Here is a 15,467-nt window from a genome sequence, read left to right on the forward strand (position 1 = left end):
ATACTAATTGAAACCCAATGACACTTATTTTCATTTACTGAAATTTTATTTTTTTATTTATTTGAAACGGTCATTTTCTGTCGCCCAGGCTGGAGTGCAGTGGTGTGATCTCAGCTCACTGCACCCTCCTCCTCACAGGTTCAAGCGATTCTCCTGCCTCAGCCTCCTGAGTAGCTGGGACTACAGGCACGCACCACCACACCCAGCTAATTTTTTGATTTCTTTTTTGAGATGGAGTCTTGCTCTGTCGCCAGGCTGGAGTGCAGTGGCATGATCTTGGCTCACTGCAACCTCTGCCTCCTGGGTTCAAGTGATTCTCCTGCCTCAGCCTCCCGAGCAGCTGGGACTACAGGCACATACCACTACGCCCAGCTAATTTTTGTATTTTTAGTAGAGATGGGGTTTCACCATGTTGGTCAGTATGGTCTTGATATCTTGACCTTGTGATCTGCCTGCCTCGGCCTTTCAAAGTGCTGGGATCATAGGCGTGAGCCACTGCGCCCAGCCAGTTTTTGGATTTTTAGTAGAGATAGGGTTTCGCAATGTTGGCCAGGCTGGTCTCGAACTCCTGACCTCAAGTGATCCACCCACCTTGGCCTCCCAAAGTGCTGGGTTTACAAGCGTGAGCTATCATGCTCGGCCTGAAGTTGTATTTATTATTCCATTTGTGTTTTTATGCCTTTACCACTTGCCTACGTATCCATAAACTTTATATACTTTTATTTTACATGTTTTTAAACTTGATATGTGTGATTTCATACTAACAAACACTCTGCTGCAGCTTGCTTCTTTTGCTCATCGTTGGTTTTCATCTTTCTGTTATATAAATATGAGATAAGGCCGGGCGCGGTGGCTCAAGCCTGTAATCCCAGCACTTTGGGAGGCCGAGATGGGCGAATCACGAGGTCAGGAGACCGAGATCATCCTGGCTAATATGGTGAAACCCTGTCTCTACTAAAAAATACAAAAAACTAGCCGGGCGAGGTGGCGGGCGCCTGTAGTCCCAGACTCGGGAGGCTGAGGCAGGAGAATGGCGTGAACCTGGGAGGCGGAGCTTGCAGTGAGCCAAGATCTGGCCACTGCACTCCAGCCTGGGTGACAGAGCAAGACTCCGTCTCAAAAAAAAAAATAAATAAAATAAATAAATAAATATGAGATAAGAATTTCCCTGGGGTATGGAATTGTCGGCTGTAGGTATGTACATTTCTTTTTCTTTTTTTTTTTTGAGATGGAGTCTCGCCTTGTCGCCCAGGCTGGAGTGCAATGGCGTGATCTCGGCTCACTGCAACCTCTGCCTCTCAGGTTCAAACGATTCTCCTGCCTCAGCCTCCCGAGTAGCTGGGATTACAGGTGCCCACCACCATGCCCAGCTAATTTTTGTATTTTTAGTAGAGATGGGGTTTCACCATGTTAGCCAGGCTGGTCTCCAACTCCTGACTTCATGGTCCGCCCGCCATGGCCTCCCAAAGTGCTGGATTATAGGCATGAGCCACCACACCCAGTCAGGTGTGTACATTTTTATTAGATACAGCCAAATTACTTTTCAAAATGTTTGTACTGACAAAGGAGTAATTGTCATATTTGCATATTTCCATAATTTTTTTAATCTAGCTATATTTCTGTTTTTTTTTTTTTTCCCTGAGACAGAGTCTCACTCTGTCGCCCATGCTAGAGTGCAGTGGTGCGATCTCGGCTCACTGCAAGTTCTGCCTCCCGGGTTCACGCTATTCTGTGGCCTCAGCCTCCCTAGTAGCTGGGACAACAGGCGCCCCCCACCATGCGCAGCTAATTTTTTGTAATTTCAGTAGAGACGGGGTTTCACCGTGTTAGCCAGGATGGTCTTGATCTCCTGACCTCAGATACGCCCATCTCAACCTTCCAAAAGTGTTGGGATTACAGGCGTGAGCCACCGCACCCGGCTTTTGTTTGTTTTTTTTTGAGACAGGGTCTTGCTTTGTATCCCAGGCTGGACCATCCCCGACTTCCTGGCCTCAAGTGATCTTCCCACTTTAGCCTCCTGAGTAGCTGGGACTACAGGTGCACATCACCATGTCTTTTTTTTTTTTTTTTTTTGAGACGGAGTCTCGCTCTGTAGCCCGGGCTGGAGTGCAGTGGCCGGATCTCAGCTCACTGCAAGCTCCGCCTCCCAGGTTTACGCCATTCTCCTGCCTCAGCCTCCCGAGTAACTGGGACTACAGGCGCCCGCCACCTCGCCCGGCTAGTTTTTTGTATTTTTTTAGTAGAGACGGGGTTTCACGGTGTTCGCCAGGATGGTCTCGATCTCCTGACCTCGTGATCCACCTGTCTCGGCCTCCCAAAGTGCTAGGATTACAGGCTTGAGCCACCACGCCCGGCCTCACCATGTCTTTTTAATTCATTTGTTTTTTTGTAGAGACAGGGTCTTTCTGTGTTACCTAGGCTGGTTTCAAACCCCTAGCCTCAAGCTACCCTCTCAAATTGGCCTCTCAAAGCACTGGGATTATAGGTGTGAGCCTGTGTGCCTAGCCTATAATGATCATGTATATATGAACTTCAGGATGAGGCTGATCAGAGATAATGGAATGTAAAATAAAGATCATGTTAGTACTTACCACAAACTTTCATTTTACTTGTGTCAGCCTCATCCCTGTGACTGAAATTGAGAAGTAGACATTGTGATTGCTGAATGTTACATAGTTGTGGTTTGGCCACATACTATAAAATCCACCCTTCAAAGTGTACAATGCAGTTGGTTTTTAGTATATTCACAAAGTTTACCCATTATCACTGTCTAATTCTGGAACACTGTCATCACCCCGAATAGAAACCCTGCACTTAAAATGTCATTACTCCCTCCCCTCAGCTTGTGGCAACCTGTAATCTACTTTTTATCTCTCAGGATTTTTCTAACCAGACATTTTGTATGGAATCATACAGTATGTGGCCTTTTGTTTCTGGCTTCTGTCACTATGTAATGTTTTCAGCCTTCTTCATGTTGTCAGGATATACCAAATTTCATCAACTGATAGATATTTGGGTTGTTTTTCTTTTTGTCTATTATAAATGATGCTGCTACAGCCTTCATGTACAAGTTTTTATGTGGAAATATGTTTTTAGTTATCTTGGGTCTATACCTAGAAATGAAATTGCTTGGTCATAGAGTAACCCTATATTTATCAATTTGAGGAACTGGCAAATGGTTTTCCAAAGGGATTACACCATTTTATATTACCATCAGCAATGTATGAGGGCTCTGATTTCTCCACATCCTTACCAATACTTATTTTCTTTTAAAAAGAATTATTATAGGCTGGGCATGGTGGCTCACGCCTGTAATCCCAGCACTTTGGGAGGCCGAGGTGGGCAGATCACGAGGTCAGGAGATCGAGAACATCTTGGCTAACACGGTGAAACCCCGTCTCTACTAAAAATACAAAAAATTAGCTGGGCGTGGTGGCGGGCACCTGTAGTTCCAGCTAGTTGGGAGGCTGAGGCAGGAGAATGGCATGAACCCAGGAGGTGGAGCTTGCAGTGAGTTGAGATTGTGCCACTGCACTGCAGACTGGGCGACAGAGCAAGACTCCGTCTCAAAAAAAAAATTATAGCCATCTTAGTGGGTGCAAAGTGGTATTTCATTGTTTTGATTTGCAGTTTTCTGATGATTAATGATTTGAGCATTTTTTCATGTGCTTTTTAGCCATTTGTATATCTTATTTGGAGAAATGTCTATTCAGATTCTTTGGGCCTGGTGTGGTGGCTCACACCTGTAATCCCAGCACTTTGGGAGGCTAAGGTGGGCAGATCACTTGAGGTCTGGAGTTTGAGACTAGCCTGGGCAACATGGTGAAACCCCTTCACTAATAAAAATACAAAAAATTAGCTGGGCATGGTGGCAGGTACTTGTAATCCCAGCTACTTGGGAGGCTGAGGCAGGAGCATTGCTTGAACCCAGGAGGCAGAGGTTACAGTGAGCCAAGATGAGATCACGCCGTTGCACTCCAGTCTAGGTGACAGAGCAAGACTCTGTCTCAAAAAAAAAAAGATTCTTTGACCATTTTAAAATTGGGTTGTCTTTTTATTGTTGAGTTTTCAGCATTCTTTATATATTCTAGATACAGGTTTCTTATCAAATATAGTCATGCATTGCTTAATAATGGGGATATTTTCTGAGAAATGCATCAAGAGGTGATTTTGTCATTGTGCAAACATCATAGAGTGTACTTTCACAAGCCTAGATGGTACAGCTTACTATATACCTAGGCTATATGGTATAGCCTATGGCTTCTAGGCTACAAACCTGTACAGCATGTTACTGCACTGAATACTATAAGCAACTGTAGCACCATGGTAAGTATTGGTGTATCTAAACACATCTAACCATAGAAAAGATACAGTAAAAATACAGATAAAAGATAACAAAATATTACACCTGTACAGGGCACTTGTCATGAATGGAACTTGCAGGACTGGAAGTTGTTCTGGGTGAGTCAGTGAGTGAGTGGTGAGTTAATGTGAAGGTCTAGGATATTACTGTACACTATTGTAGGCTTTTTAAACATTGTACCCTTAATTTACCATAAATTTGTATGATAATACTTTTCGTTCTTCAATAAATACTGTTAACATTTTACTTTATAAACTTTATTTTATTTTAGGTTATTTTTTTGAGACAGGGTCTCACTCTGTCCCCCAGACTGGAGTGCAGTGGCATGATCTTGGCTCACTGCAACCTCCACCGCCTGGGTTCAAGTGATCCTCCCACCTCAGCCTCCCTAGTAGCTGGGACTACAGGCGTGTGCCACCACACCTGGCTAATTTTTGTATTTTTAGTAGAGGCAGGGTTTCCTCATGTTGGCCAGGCTGGTCTCGAACTCCTGACCTCAGGTGATCTGTCTGCCTCAGCCCCCCAAAGTGCCAGGATTACAGACCTGAGTGAGCCACTGCACCGGGCCTTATAAACTTTTAAATTTTAAAAAGCTTTGACTCTTTTATAGTAATACTTAGCTTAAAATACAAACATACTGTACAGTAGTACAAAAATGTTTCCTTGGGGCCGAGCGTGGTAGCTCACGCCTGTAATCCCAGCTCTTTGGGAGGCCAAGGTGGGCAGATCACGAGGTCAGGAGATCGAGACCATACTGGCTAATACAGTGAAATCCCATCTCTGCTAAAAATACAAAAAATTAGCCGGGCAAGGTGGCAGGCGCCTGTAGTCCCAGCTACTCAGGAGGCTGTGGCAGGAGAATGGCCTGAACCCGGGAGGCAGAGCTTGCAATGAGCTGAGATTACGCCGCTGCACTCCAACCTGGGTGACAGACGTCTCAAAAAAAAAAAAAAAAGTTTTCTTTCTTTATATCCTTATTCTATTAAGCTTTTTCCTGTTTTTAAGTTTTTTTTTGTTTTTGTTTTTGTGTTTGTTTTCGAGACAGAGTCTCACTCTGTCGCCCAGGCTGCAGTTCAGTGGCGTGATCTTGGCTTACTGCAACCTCCGCCTCCCAGGTTCAAGCAATTCTCCTGCCTCAGCCTCCCGAGTAGCTGGGACTACAGGCGCATGCCACCACACCTGGCTAATTTTTGGTATTTTTCAGTAGAGATGGGGTTTCACCACGTTAGCCAGGATGGTCTCAATTTCCTGACCTCGTGATCTGCCCTCCTTGGCCTCCCAAAGTGCTGGGATTAAAGGCATAAGCCACCACACCTGGCTGTTTTTGTTTTTTGTTTTTTTTGTTTTTTTTTTTTTTGAGACGGAGTCATGCTCTGTCGCCCGGGCTGGAGTGCAGTGGCCGGATCTCAGCTCACTGCAAGCTCCGCCTCCCGGGTTCACACCATTCTCCTGCCTCAGCCTCCCAAGTAGCTGGGACTACAGGCGCCCGCCACTTCGCCCGGCTAGTTTTTTGTAGTTTTTGGTAGAGACGGGGTTTCACCGTGTTAGCCAGGATGGTCTCGATCTCCTGACCTCGTGATCCGCCCGTCTCGGCCTCCCAAAGTGCTGGGATTACAGGTTTGAGCCACCGCGCCCGGCCTGTTTTTGTTTTTTTACAACTATTTTTGTTAAAAAGGAAGACACAAACATACATTAGCATAGGGCAACCTAGGGTCAGGATCATCAGTATCACTCTCTTTCACCTCCTCATCTTGGGGCAGTAAGACGAATGGGAACTGTCATCTCTTATGATAATGCCTGGTTCTGGAATACCTCCCGAAGGACCTCCTTCTGGCTGTTTTACGTTAACCTTTAAAAAATATACAAATAGAAGGAGTACACGCTAAGAAAATGGTAACAAGTGTAGTATGTAGTAAATACATAAACCAGTAACAGTCAATTATCATCGTCAAGTATTATGTATTACATATAATTGTATGTGTTATACTTATATACAACTGGCACATAGCAAGTTTGTTTACACCAGCATCACCATAAACAGGTGAGTAATGCATTGTGCTATCACATATGACAGCTACACTGTTACTAGGCAATACAGTTATTTGGCTCCATTATAATCCTATGGGACCACTGTTATGTATGCATTGCAGTGCATGACTGTATATGATTTGCAAATAGTTTCTTCCATTCTTTGGGTTGGCTTTTCACACTCTTGATGGTGTCCTTTGAAGCACAAAAGCTTTTAATTTTGATGAAGTGCAATTTTTCTATTTTTTCTTTTGTTGCTCCTGCTTTTGATGCCTTATCTAAGAAGACTTTAACCAAAGATCATAAAGATTTACTCCTGTGATTTTTTTCTTTCTTTTTTTTTTGAGGTGGTGTCTCGCTCTGTCACCCAGGCTGGAGTGCAGTGGCACAATCTCAGCTCACTGCAAGCTCCACCTCCCAGGTTAAAGTGATTCTCCTGCCTCAGCCTCCTGGGTAGCTGGGACTACAGGCGCCCACCACCATGCGCGGCTAATTTTTTGTATATTTAGTACAGGGTTTCACCATGTTAGCGAGGATGGTCTCGATCTCCTGACCTCGTGATCCACCTGCCTCAGCCTCCCAAAGTGCTGGCATTACAGGCCCAGCGCCCGGCCCTCTTTCTTCTTAAAATTTTTTATAGTTTTAGCTCTCACATTTAGTCTATGATTCATTTTGAGTTAACTTTTGCAATATGGTGCAAAATAAGGCCCAAGTTCACTGCTTTACGTGTGGATAGTTGTGTCTCAGTATCATCTGTTGAAAGACTATGCTTTCTCCACTGAATTATCTTGGTACCCTTTTTTATTTTTATTTTTGAGACAGAGTCTTGCTCTGCCACCCAAGGTGGAGTGTAGTGGCGCATCTCCGCTCACTGAAACCTCTGCCTCTCAGGTTCAAGTGATTCTTGCCTCAGCCTCCCAAGTGGCTAGGATTATAGGCACCTGCCACCATGCCGGGCTAATTTTTTTTGTATTGTTAGTAGAGATGGGGTTTTATCATGTTGCACAGGCTGATCTGGATTGCCTGACCTCTAGTGATCCACCTGCCTTGGCCTCCCAAAGTGCTGGAATTACAGGCATGAGCCACCGTGCCCAGCCTTGGTACCCTTCTTAAAAATCATACATGTAAGGGTTTATTTCCAGAGTCTCAATTCTGCCCCATTAATCTATATGTCTGTCCTTAAGCCAATACCAAACTGTTTTGATTACTGTGACTCTGAAGTAAAATTTGAAATCAGTAAGTGTGAGTCTCTCCAAAGAGATGGACTCTTATCTTTTATCTTTTTCTTCTTCCATACGGTTTTGGCTATTCTGAGTAACTTACATTTTCATATGAATTTTAGGATCAGCTTTTCAACCTATGCAAAAAAGGCAGCTGAGATTTTCTTTTTATTTTTTTCTTTTATTTATTTTTTTTTTTGAGACGGAGTTTCACTCTTGTTGCCCAGGCTGGAGTGCAATGGCACAGCAACCTGTGCCTCCCGGGTTTAAGCCATTCTCCTGCCTCAGCCTCTGGAGTAGCTGGGATTACAGGCATGCGCCACCACGCCTGTCTAATTTTGTATTTTTAGTACAGACGGGGTTTCTCCGTGTTGGTCAGGCTGGTCTCTAACTCCAGACCTCAGGTGATCCGCCCACCTTGGCCTCCCAAAGTGCTGGGATTACAGGCGTGAGCCACTGCAACCGGCCAGGCAGCTGAGATTTTCATTGAGATTGCATCATAGATCAGTTTGGAGAGTAGCATGTGTAGTTTTATAGTTTTTTTTTTTTTTTTTTTTTTTTTGAGACGGAGTCTCGCTCTGTCACCCAGGCTGGAGTGAGGTGGCCGGATCTCTGCTCACTGCAAGCTCCGCCTCCCGGGTTTACGCCATTCTCCTGCCTCAGCCTCCCGAGTAGCTGGGACTACAGGCGCTCGCCACCTCGCCCGGCTAGTTTTTTGTATGTTTAGTAGAGACGGGGTTTCACCGTGTTCGCCAGGATGGTCTCGATCTCCTGACCTCGTGATCCGCCCGTCTCGGCCTCCCAAAGTGCTGGGATTACAGGCTTGAGCCACCGCGCCCGGCCTAGTTTTATAGTTAATGTAAGAGGGAGATTGGCCGGGCGCGGTGGCTCAAGCCTGTAATCCCAGCACTTTGGGAGGCCGAGACGGGCGGATCATGAGGTCAGGAGATCGAGACCATCCTGGCTAACACGGTGAAACCCTGTCTCTACCAAAAAATACAAAAAAACTAGCCGGGCGAGGTGGCGGGTGCCTGTAGTCCCAGCTACTCGGGAGGCTGAGGCCGGAGAATGGCGTGAACCCGGGAGGCGGAGCTTGCAGTGAGCTGAGATCCGGCCACTGCGCTCCAGCCTGGGCGACAGAGCGAGACTCCGTCTCAAAAAAAAAAAAAAAAGTAAGAGGGAGACAAAACTCCTCAAAGTCATGAATTATAAGTTGATGTTAATTTTTCAGATTTCACGGATCGATCTTACTGATAAAGATTGCTTTTTCTCATGACATTTTCCCCCTTAGGTAAAAGTATTTATTACATTCATATGTAGGTTCAAAAAAGATTAACTTATAATTTAGTAGTAACTTTTTAAAAGCAACAGTAATAATGTGCAAGTGTGGCTGGGCGCGGTGGCTTACGCCTGTAATCCCAGCACTTTGGGAGGCCGAGGCGAGCGGATCACGAGGTCAGGAGATCGAGACCATCTTGGCTAACATGGTGAAACCCCGTCTCTACTAAAAATACAAAAAATTAGCCGGGCGTGGTGGCGGGCGCCTGTAGTCCCAGCTACTGGGAGGCTGAGGCAGGAGAATGGCGTGAACCCGGGAGGCGGAGCTTGCAGTGAGCCGAGATCGCGCCACTGCACTCCAGCCTGGGGGACAAAGTGAGAGTCCTTCTCAAAAAAAAAAAAAAAAAAAAAAGTGCAAGTGTTTTTAGATACAACATACCAGTTGCTGGATTTAAAAGAACCCAAAGGTGTCTAGACATACACCTTTTTGAGGTGAGCACATGTGTATTTTCTGTTGAAACATTACATGGGGATTATACATTTATCTACAGGGATTTCTTGTGAGTTTTAGAAAGCCCTGTGATGGGCTGGGTGCAGTGGCTCACACCTATAGTCCTAGCTACTCGGGAGACTGAGGCAGGAGGATAACTTGAGCTTGGGAGATCTAGGCTGCAGTGAGCTACGATGGTACCACTGTACTCTAGCCTGGGTGACAGAGTGAGACCCTGTCTCAAAAAAAAAAAAAAGTCCTTGTGATAATACTTATTGCAGACGTGTGCGTGAGATCCCCTGTTTCATGACCTCCCCCATCCATTTTGGGTCGGATGTAGGTGACTCCATCTTGGCATTGGCAACTTTCACACAAGCTGCTTTTCAGATGAAGACTTAAAAACTTTGCCATGTTTCTGAAATAGGATCTTTAGCTCATCCTTAGCAAACATCTTTAGCAACTGCAAGACTGTTATATAATCTTCTGATTCTGTGTTCTTTTATAACATGCATGTGACAGCTTTGTGATCTGTCAGGAGAGTGGTTATTTGGGAAAAGAAGCTATGAACTCATGAAGACATCTCAAAACCAGGAAGTAATTCCAGGAATCAAGGAAATTTTCAAGCATCAAAAGTAATGGCTGGCCAGGTGTGGTGGCTCACACCTGTAATCCCAGCACTTTGGGAAGCTGAGGCGAGTGGATTGCTTGAGCCCAGGAGTTTGAGATAAGCCTGGGCAACATGGCCAAACCCTGTCTCTACAAAAAATACAAAAATTAGCCAGGCATGGTGGTGCATGCCTGTGGTCCCAGCTACTTAGGATGCTAAGGTGGGAGGACTGCTTGAGCCCAGGAGTTTGAGGCTGCAGTGAGTCGTGATTGTGCCACTGCATTCTACCCTGGGTGTCTTGGGGAGAAAAAAAAAAAGTAATGGCCGGGCGTGGTATAATCCCAGCACTTCGGGAGGCTGAAGTGCCAGAATCACTTCAGCCCAAAAGTTTGGGACTAGCCTGGCAACAGCCTGACCTCATTTCTATTTAAAGAAAAACAACATAGGCCGGGCGCGGTGGCTTAAGCCTGTAATCCCAGCACTTTGGGAGGCCGAGGTGGGTGGATCACGAGGTCAGGAGATCGAGACCATCCTGGCGAACATGGTGAAACCCCGTCTCTACTAAGAAGTACAAAAAACTAGCCGGGTGAGGTGGCGGGCGCCTGTAGTCCCAGCTACTCGGGAGGCTGAGGCAGGAGAATGGCGTGAACCCGGGAGGCGGAGCTTGCAGTGAGCTGAGATCCGGCCACTGCACTCCCGCCTGGGCGACAGAGGGAGACTCAGTCTCAAAGAAAAACAACAACAACAAAAAAACAAAACCAACACCTGTGAGAAGGGAAAAAGAAAAAAAAAAACAACAAAAGCACATAAAAGCAATGAGAATAGCACACTAAACTAACATGAACCTATCTATTGGTTTCAGTGGGTATCAGTACATGGCCATCTTGTATTTATTCTGGAGTATTTCCTTGGAGTATTTTGAAGCAATTTCAGATATCATTTTATCACTTACAAATACCTAAGTATGTTTCGTTAAAATATAAGGAAGTTTTAAAAACATAACCACAATGTCATTATTAAAACTTAAAAGGAAAAAAAAACCTTAAAAATAATTATTTAATATCATTAAATATCTGGTCAATTCTAACAGTAAAATATTTAGTTAGCTAGTTGAAGACAGGGTCTTACTGTCACCCAGGCTAGAGAACAGTGACTTGATTATAGCTCACTGTAACACTGAACTCCTAGACTCAAACAATCCTCCTGCCTCAGCCTCCCATGTAGCTAAGGACTGTATGCCCAGCTAATTAAATTTTTTTTTTTTTTTTCCCCAGAGATGAGGTCTTGCTGTTTGCCCAGGCTGGTCTCAGACACCTGGGCTCAAGCAATCCTCCCACCTTGGCTTCCCAAAATGCTGGGATTTTTACAGGCATGAGTCCCTGCGCCTGGCCATAATAGTAAAATTTGAAGACTGAATACAGTTTTTTCAATGAATAGTCTTTAATCTACTTAAAGATTCCATTATTATAGGACATTTAGGTAGTTTACAGTTTTATGTGATTGTAAATAATACTGTGATGAAGAACTTCATGCCTATAACTTTTTCTCTAGTTGAATCATTTCCTTAGGATTTCTAGAAGTTGAACAACAGTACAAAAAGTCACATAATGTTTTATTAAGTCTCCAATTGTGTGTGTGATGTATTAAGGAGTTCTTTGTTTATGCCCGAAGACCTTAACAGCCTCTTAGTAGTTTTAACAAAGTGGTGGTTCATGGTCTTCTGCTCAGGGAATACATTGCAGACTGTTTATTCCAACTCATCCTGCATGGAATTCTTTGGTCATGGGTATCCTCGTACCTGAAGTGGGAAAGATTATATAGTCTTAGAGATAGAGATAAGAATAGGAAAACTTGATTCTGTGTTTTCACTGTTTCTAAAGGGTAAAGTAGAAATTAATAGAAAACATTGAAGTGATCATTTAAATTTAGCATTAAGCTTGAATCTTTTTAAAAAAAAATATATACATATATATATTTTTTAAATAGATGGGGTTTGACTATGTTCCTGAGGCTGGTCTGTAACTCAGGAGTGATCCTCCCTTCTAGGCCAGGTGCGGTGGCTCACGCCTGTAATCCCAGTACTTTGGGAGGCTGAGGCAGGTGGATATGAGGTCAGGAGTTTAAGACCAGCCTGGCCAAGATGGTGAAACTGCGTCTCTACTAAAAGTACAAAAATTACAGCACACCTGTAATCCCAGCTACTGGGGAGGCCAAGGCAGGAGAATCGCTTTAATCTGGGGGGTGGAGGTTGCAGTGAGCCGAGTGCCACTGCACTCCAGCCTGGTGACAGGGTGAGACTCCGTCTCAAAAAAAGAAAAAGTGATCCTCCCTTCTTAGCCTTTCAAAGTGCTGGGATTACAGGCGTGAGCCAGCATGCCTGCCTAGCTTGAATCTCATTTGGATTATTAAACTGAGGATTCTGGGTGTGGATAAGAGTCTGAATAGGTTATTTAAAACTATAGTGAGCAATATGTGAAGAGTTTGTTGTTAGTATCATTTGGGATGCAGAGTGATAGTATAATACAAAGAACTAGACTTTGGAGTCAGTTCTGGGTTCATGTCGTGACCCAGCCATGATAATACTAACAACAGTGATAATGCAAATAATTACCATTTATTGAGCATACTGTGTGCCAGACACTATGCTAAACCTTTTATATATGTCATCTTATTTAATTTTGACAGTAATCCTCAAAGATACATTTATGATCTTCATTTTCCTGATGGAGAAACTGAAGTTAGGGGAGGTTAAATACAAAGCCTATGGCAGAGCTAGGTCTGTCTCTATAGTCTTTTAAATAATTTTTTTGTTTTCATATACTTTTTGAGACAGAGTCTCACTCTGTTGCCCAGGCTGGAGTGCAGTGGTACAACCATGGCTCACTGCAGCCTTGACCTCCTGGGCTCAAGCAATCCTCTCACCTCAGCCTCCTGAGTAGCTGGGACTACAGATGTGCGCCATGATGCCTGGCTAATTTTTTTTTTTGGAGATGAAGTCTCACTCTTGTCCCCCAGGCTGGAGTGCAGTGGAGCAATCTTGGCTTATTGCAACCTCCACCTCCCAGGTTCAAGCAGTTCTCCTGCTTCGGCCCCCCGAGTAGCTGGGATTACAGGCACCTGCCACCACGCCTGGCTAATTGTTATATTTTTAGTAGAGAGAGGGTTTCACCATTTTGGCCAGGCTGGTCTAGAACTCCTGACCTCAGGTGATCCACCCACCTCGGCCTCCCAAAGTGCTGGGATTACAGGCTTCAGCCACCGTGCCCAGCGATGCCTGGCTAATTATTTTATTTTATTTTTGTAGAAACAGGGTCTCTAATTATTTTATTTTATTTTTGTAGAAACAGGGTCTCACTATGTTGCCCAGGCTGGTCTCAAACTCCTGACCTCAAATAATTCTCCCACTTTGGCCTCTTAAAGTGCTGGGATTACAGGCGTGAGCCATTGTGCCTGGCCTGCATTTGTGATTAATATCTTATCAAAGTTTTCAAGTTTAGGCATTAAGTTAGGGCATTTCAGCTCTTCTACTAATTCATCTTTTTTTCTCTCAACTTGCTTTTTTTCAGAGTTTGAATTCTTATACAAATGGAGCATATGGTCCAACATACCCCCCAGGCCCTGGGGCAAATACTGCTTCATACTCAGGGGCTTATTATGCACCTGGTTATACTCAGACCACTTACTCCACAGAAGTTCCAAGTACTTACCGTTCATCTGGCAACAGCCCAACTCCAGTCTCTCGTTGGATCTATCCCCAGCAGGACTGTCAGACTGAAGCACCCCCTCTTAGGGGGCAGGTTCCAGGATATCCGGCTTCACAGGTGAGTTGTTTTTTGTTGGGAAAAAAATGAATTCAAAGTCTCTGCCTCTTGTAAACAGTGGAAGGGCATCTATTCATACTAGTGCCGATTTAATAAGACACTTCTAGATTGGGAAGTCTTTTATATTGATGCCTTTCTTATCTGTAGCAGCTATTGCAGTATATGGACTTTGGCTGAAGGTACCTTAAGATGTCATAATCTCATAATCATACATGTTTATACTGAAAGTAATCTTTAGAGATTTGCTGCTTGAAAGTTTCCCTATCTTAGCCTTTTTTTTTTTTTTTTTGGGACGGAGTCTTGCTCTATTGCCAGGCTGGAGTGCAGTGGCGTGATCTCGGCTCACTGCAACCTCCACCTCCTGGGTTCAAGAGATTCTCCTGCCTCAGCCTCCCAAGTAGCTGGGATTACAAGCACACGCCACCACGCCCAGCTAATTTTTGTATTTTTAGTAGAGATGGGGTTTCACCATGTTGGCCAGGATGGTCTTGATCTCCTGACCTTGTGATCTGCCTGCCTCAGCCTCCCAAATTGCTGGGATTACAGGCATTAGCCACCATGCCAGGCAAATCTTAGCCTTTTTTAGCACCCTGTTAGTTTCATATTTTTTAATATTCTGTGAATAACTATGTTTATTTCTCTGTTCACTTCAAGAGGAGTTCTAACATGTCTTTATTTGTGCTTCCTTATAGCATATGAGTCCATTTGTTTATAGTGTCTATGGGACAGACTTGGGCTTCATCCATTGAATTTTTAGGCCTTATTCCTTCTGAGTTTTATTGTCATTAAATCTACCCCTGGTATCTTTGGAACCAACTTTTTGAGGCTTGGAGAAATTACTACAGCTGATTAATTAGAGTTACTATAGTTTAGTCCAGTAGCAGTGAATGTATACTCTGTTAAGAAGAGAGGAAGCATCTCAGAATCTGCCTGTAGTAGAATATTTTTATTACAAGTTTTTAACAATGACTAGTATATTTCTTCCTTTCAATCTAGAACCCTGGAATGACCCTGCCCCATTATCCTTATGGAGATGGTAATCGTAGTGTTCCACAATCAGGACCAACTGTACGACCACAAGAGGATGCGTGGGCTTCTCCTGGTGCTTATGGAATGGGTGGCCGTTATCCATGGCCTTCGTCAGCGCCCTCAGCACCACCTGGCAATCTCTACATGACCGAAAGTACTTCACCATGGCCTAGCAGTGGCTCTCCCCAGTCACCCCCTTCACCCCCACTCCAGCAGCCCAAGGTAGGAGACCTAAACGTTGTTCCTTTCATGTGTGTGTAATTAAGAGAACATAACACGGTTTATATAGTTTCTGTATTGGTTTGTGTTAAATGGGGACTAATTGCAAAAAGTTGGTGACTACTTATCTATAGCTTTACCTCAGCTTGGTTTCCTTTTTTTTTTTTTTAAATAAACTTTATATTTAGAGAAGATTTAGATTCACATCGTTTTTGTTAAAAGACAGAAAGATACACATTTTCTGTTTGTTAGAATTCTAAATGTTAAATGCAAAGACTGCATTTTACTACTTCAAATAATCTATGAACAGAAGACAAAACCAATGTGAAGTATCTGCAGTATGAGCTTGTATTTAAACCACAGACTTGAACATTATCACTGTGGCTGTCTTCCTTTTCAAGATCTTGCTTGA

The 15,467-nt window shown here is 44.0% G+C and overlaps 1 protein-coding gene across 2 annotated transcripts in view; it reads left to right on the plus strand.

The window, feature by feature from the left end:
- Nucleotides 1–15,467, plus strand: part of BAG4 (BAG cochaperone 4) — a 37,319-nt gene that overhangs the window by 18,260 nt on the left and 3,592 nt on the right. For both annotated transcript variants that reach the window (XM_005563100.4, XM_005563101.4), the window contains 2 exons: nt 13,553–13,807; nt 14,804–15,058. In XM_005563100.4, the coding sequence (XP_005563157.2) occupies nt 13,553–13,807; nt 14,804–15,058 (510 nt within the window). The remainder of the gene's footprint in view (nt 1–13,552; nt 13,808–14,803; nt 15,059–15,467) is intronic.

This window comes from Macaca fascicularis, chromosome 8 (assembly GCF_037993035.2).
Source record: "Macaca fascicularis isolate 582-1 chromosome 8, T2T-MFA8v1.1".
NCBI classification, from domain to species: Eukaryota; Metazoa; Chordata; class Mammalia; order Primates; family Cercopithecidae; genus Macaca; species Macaca fascicularis.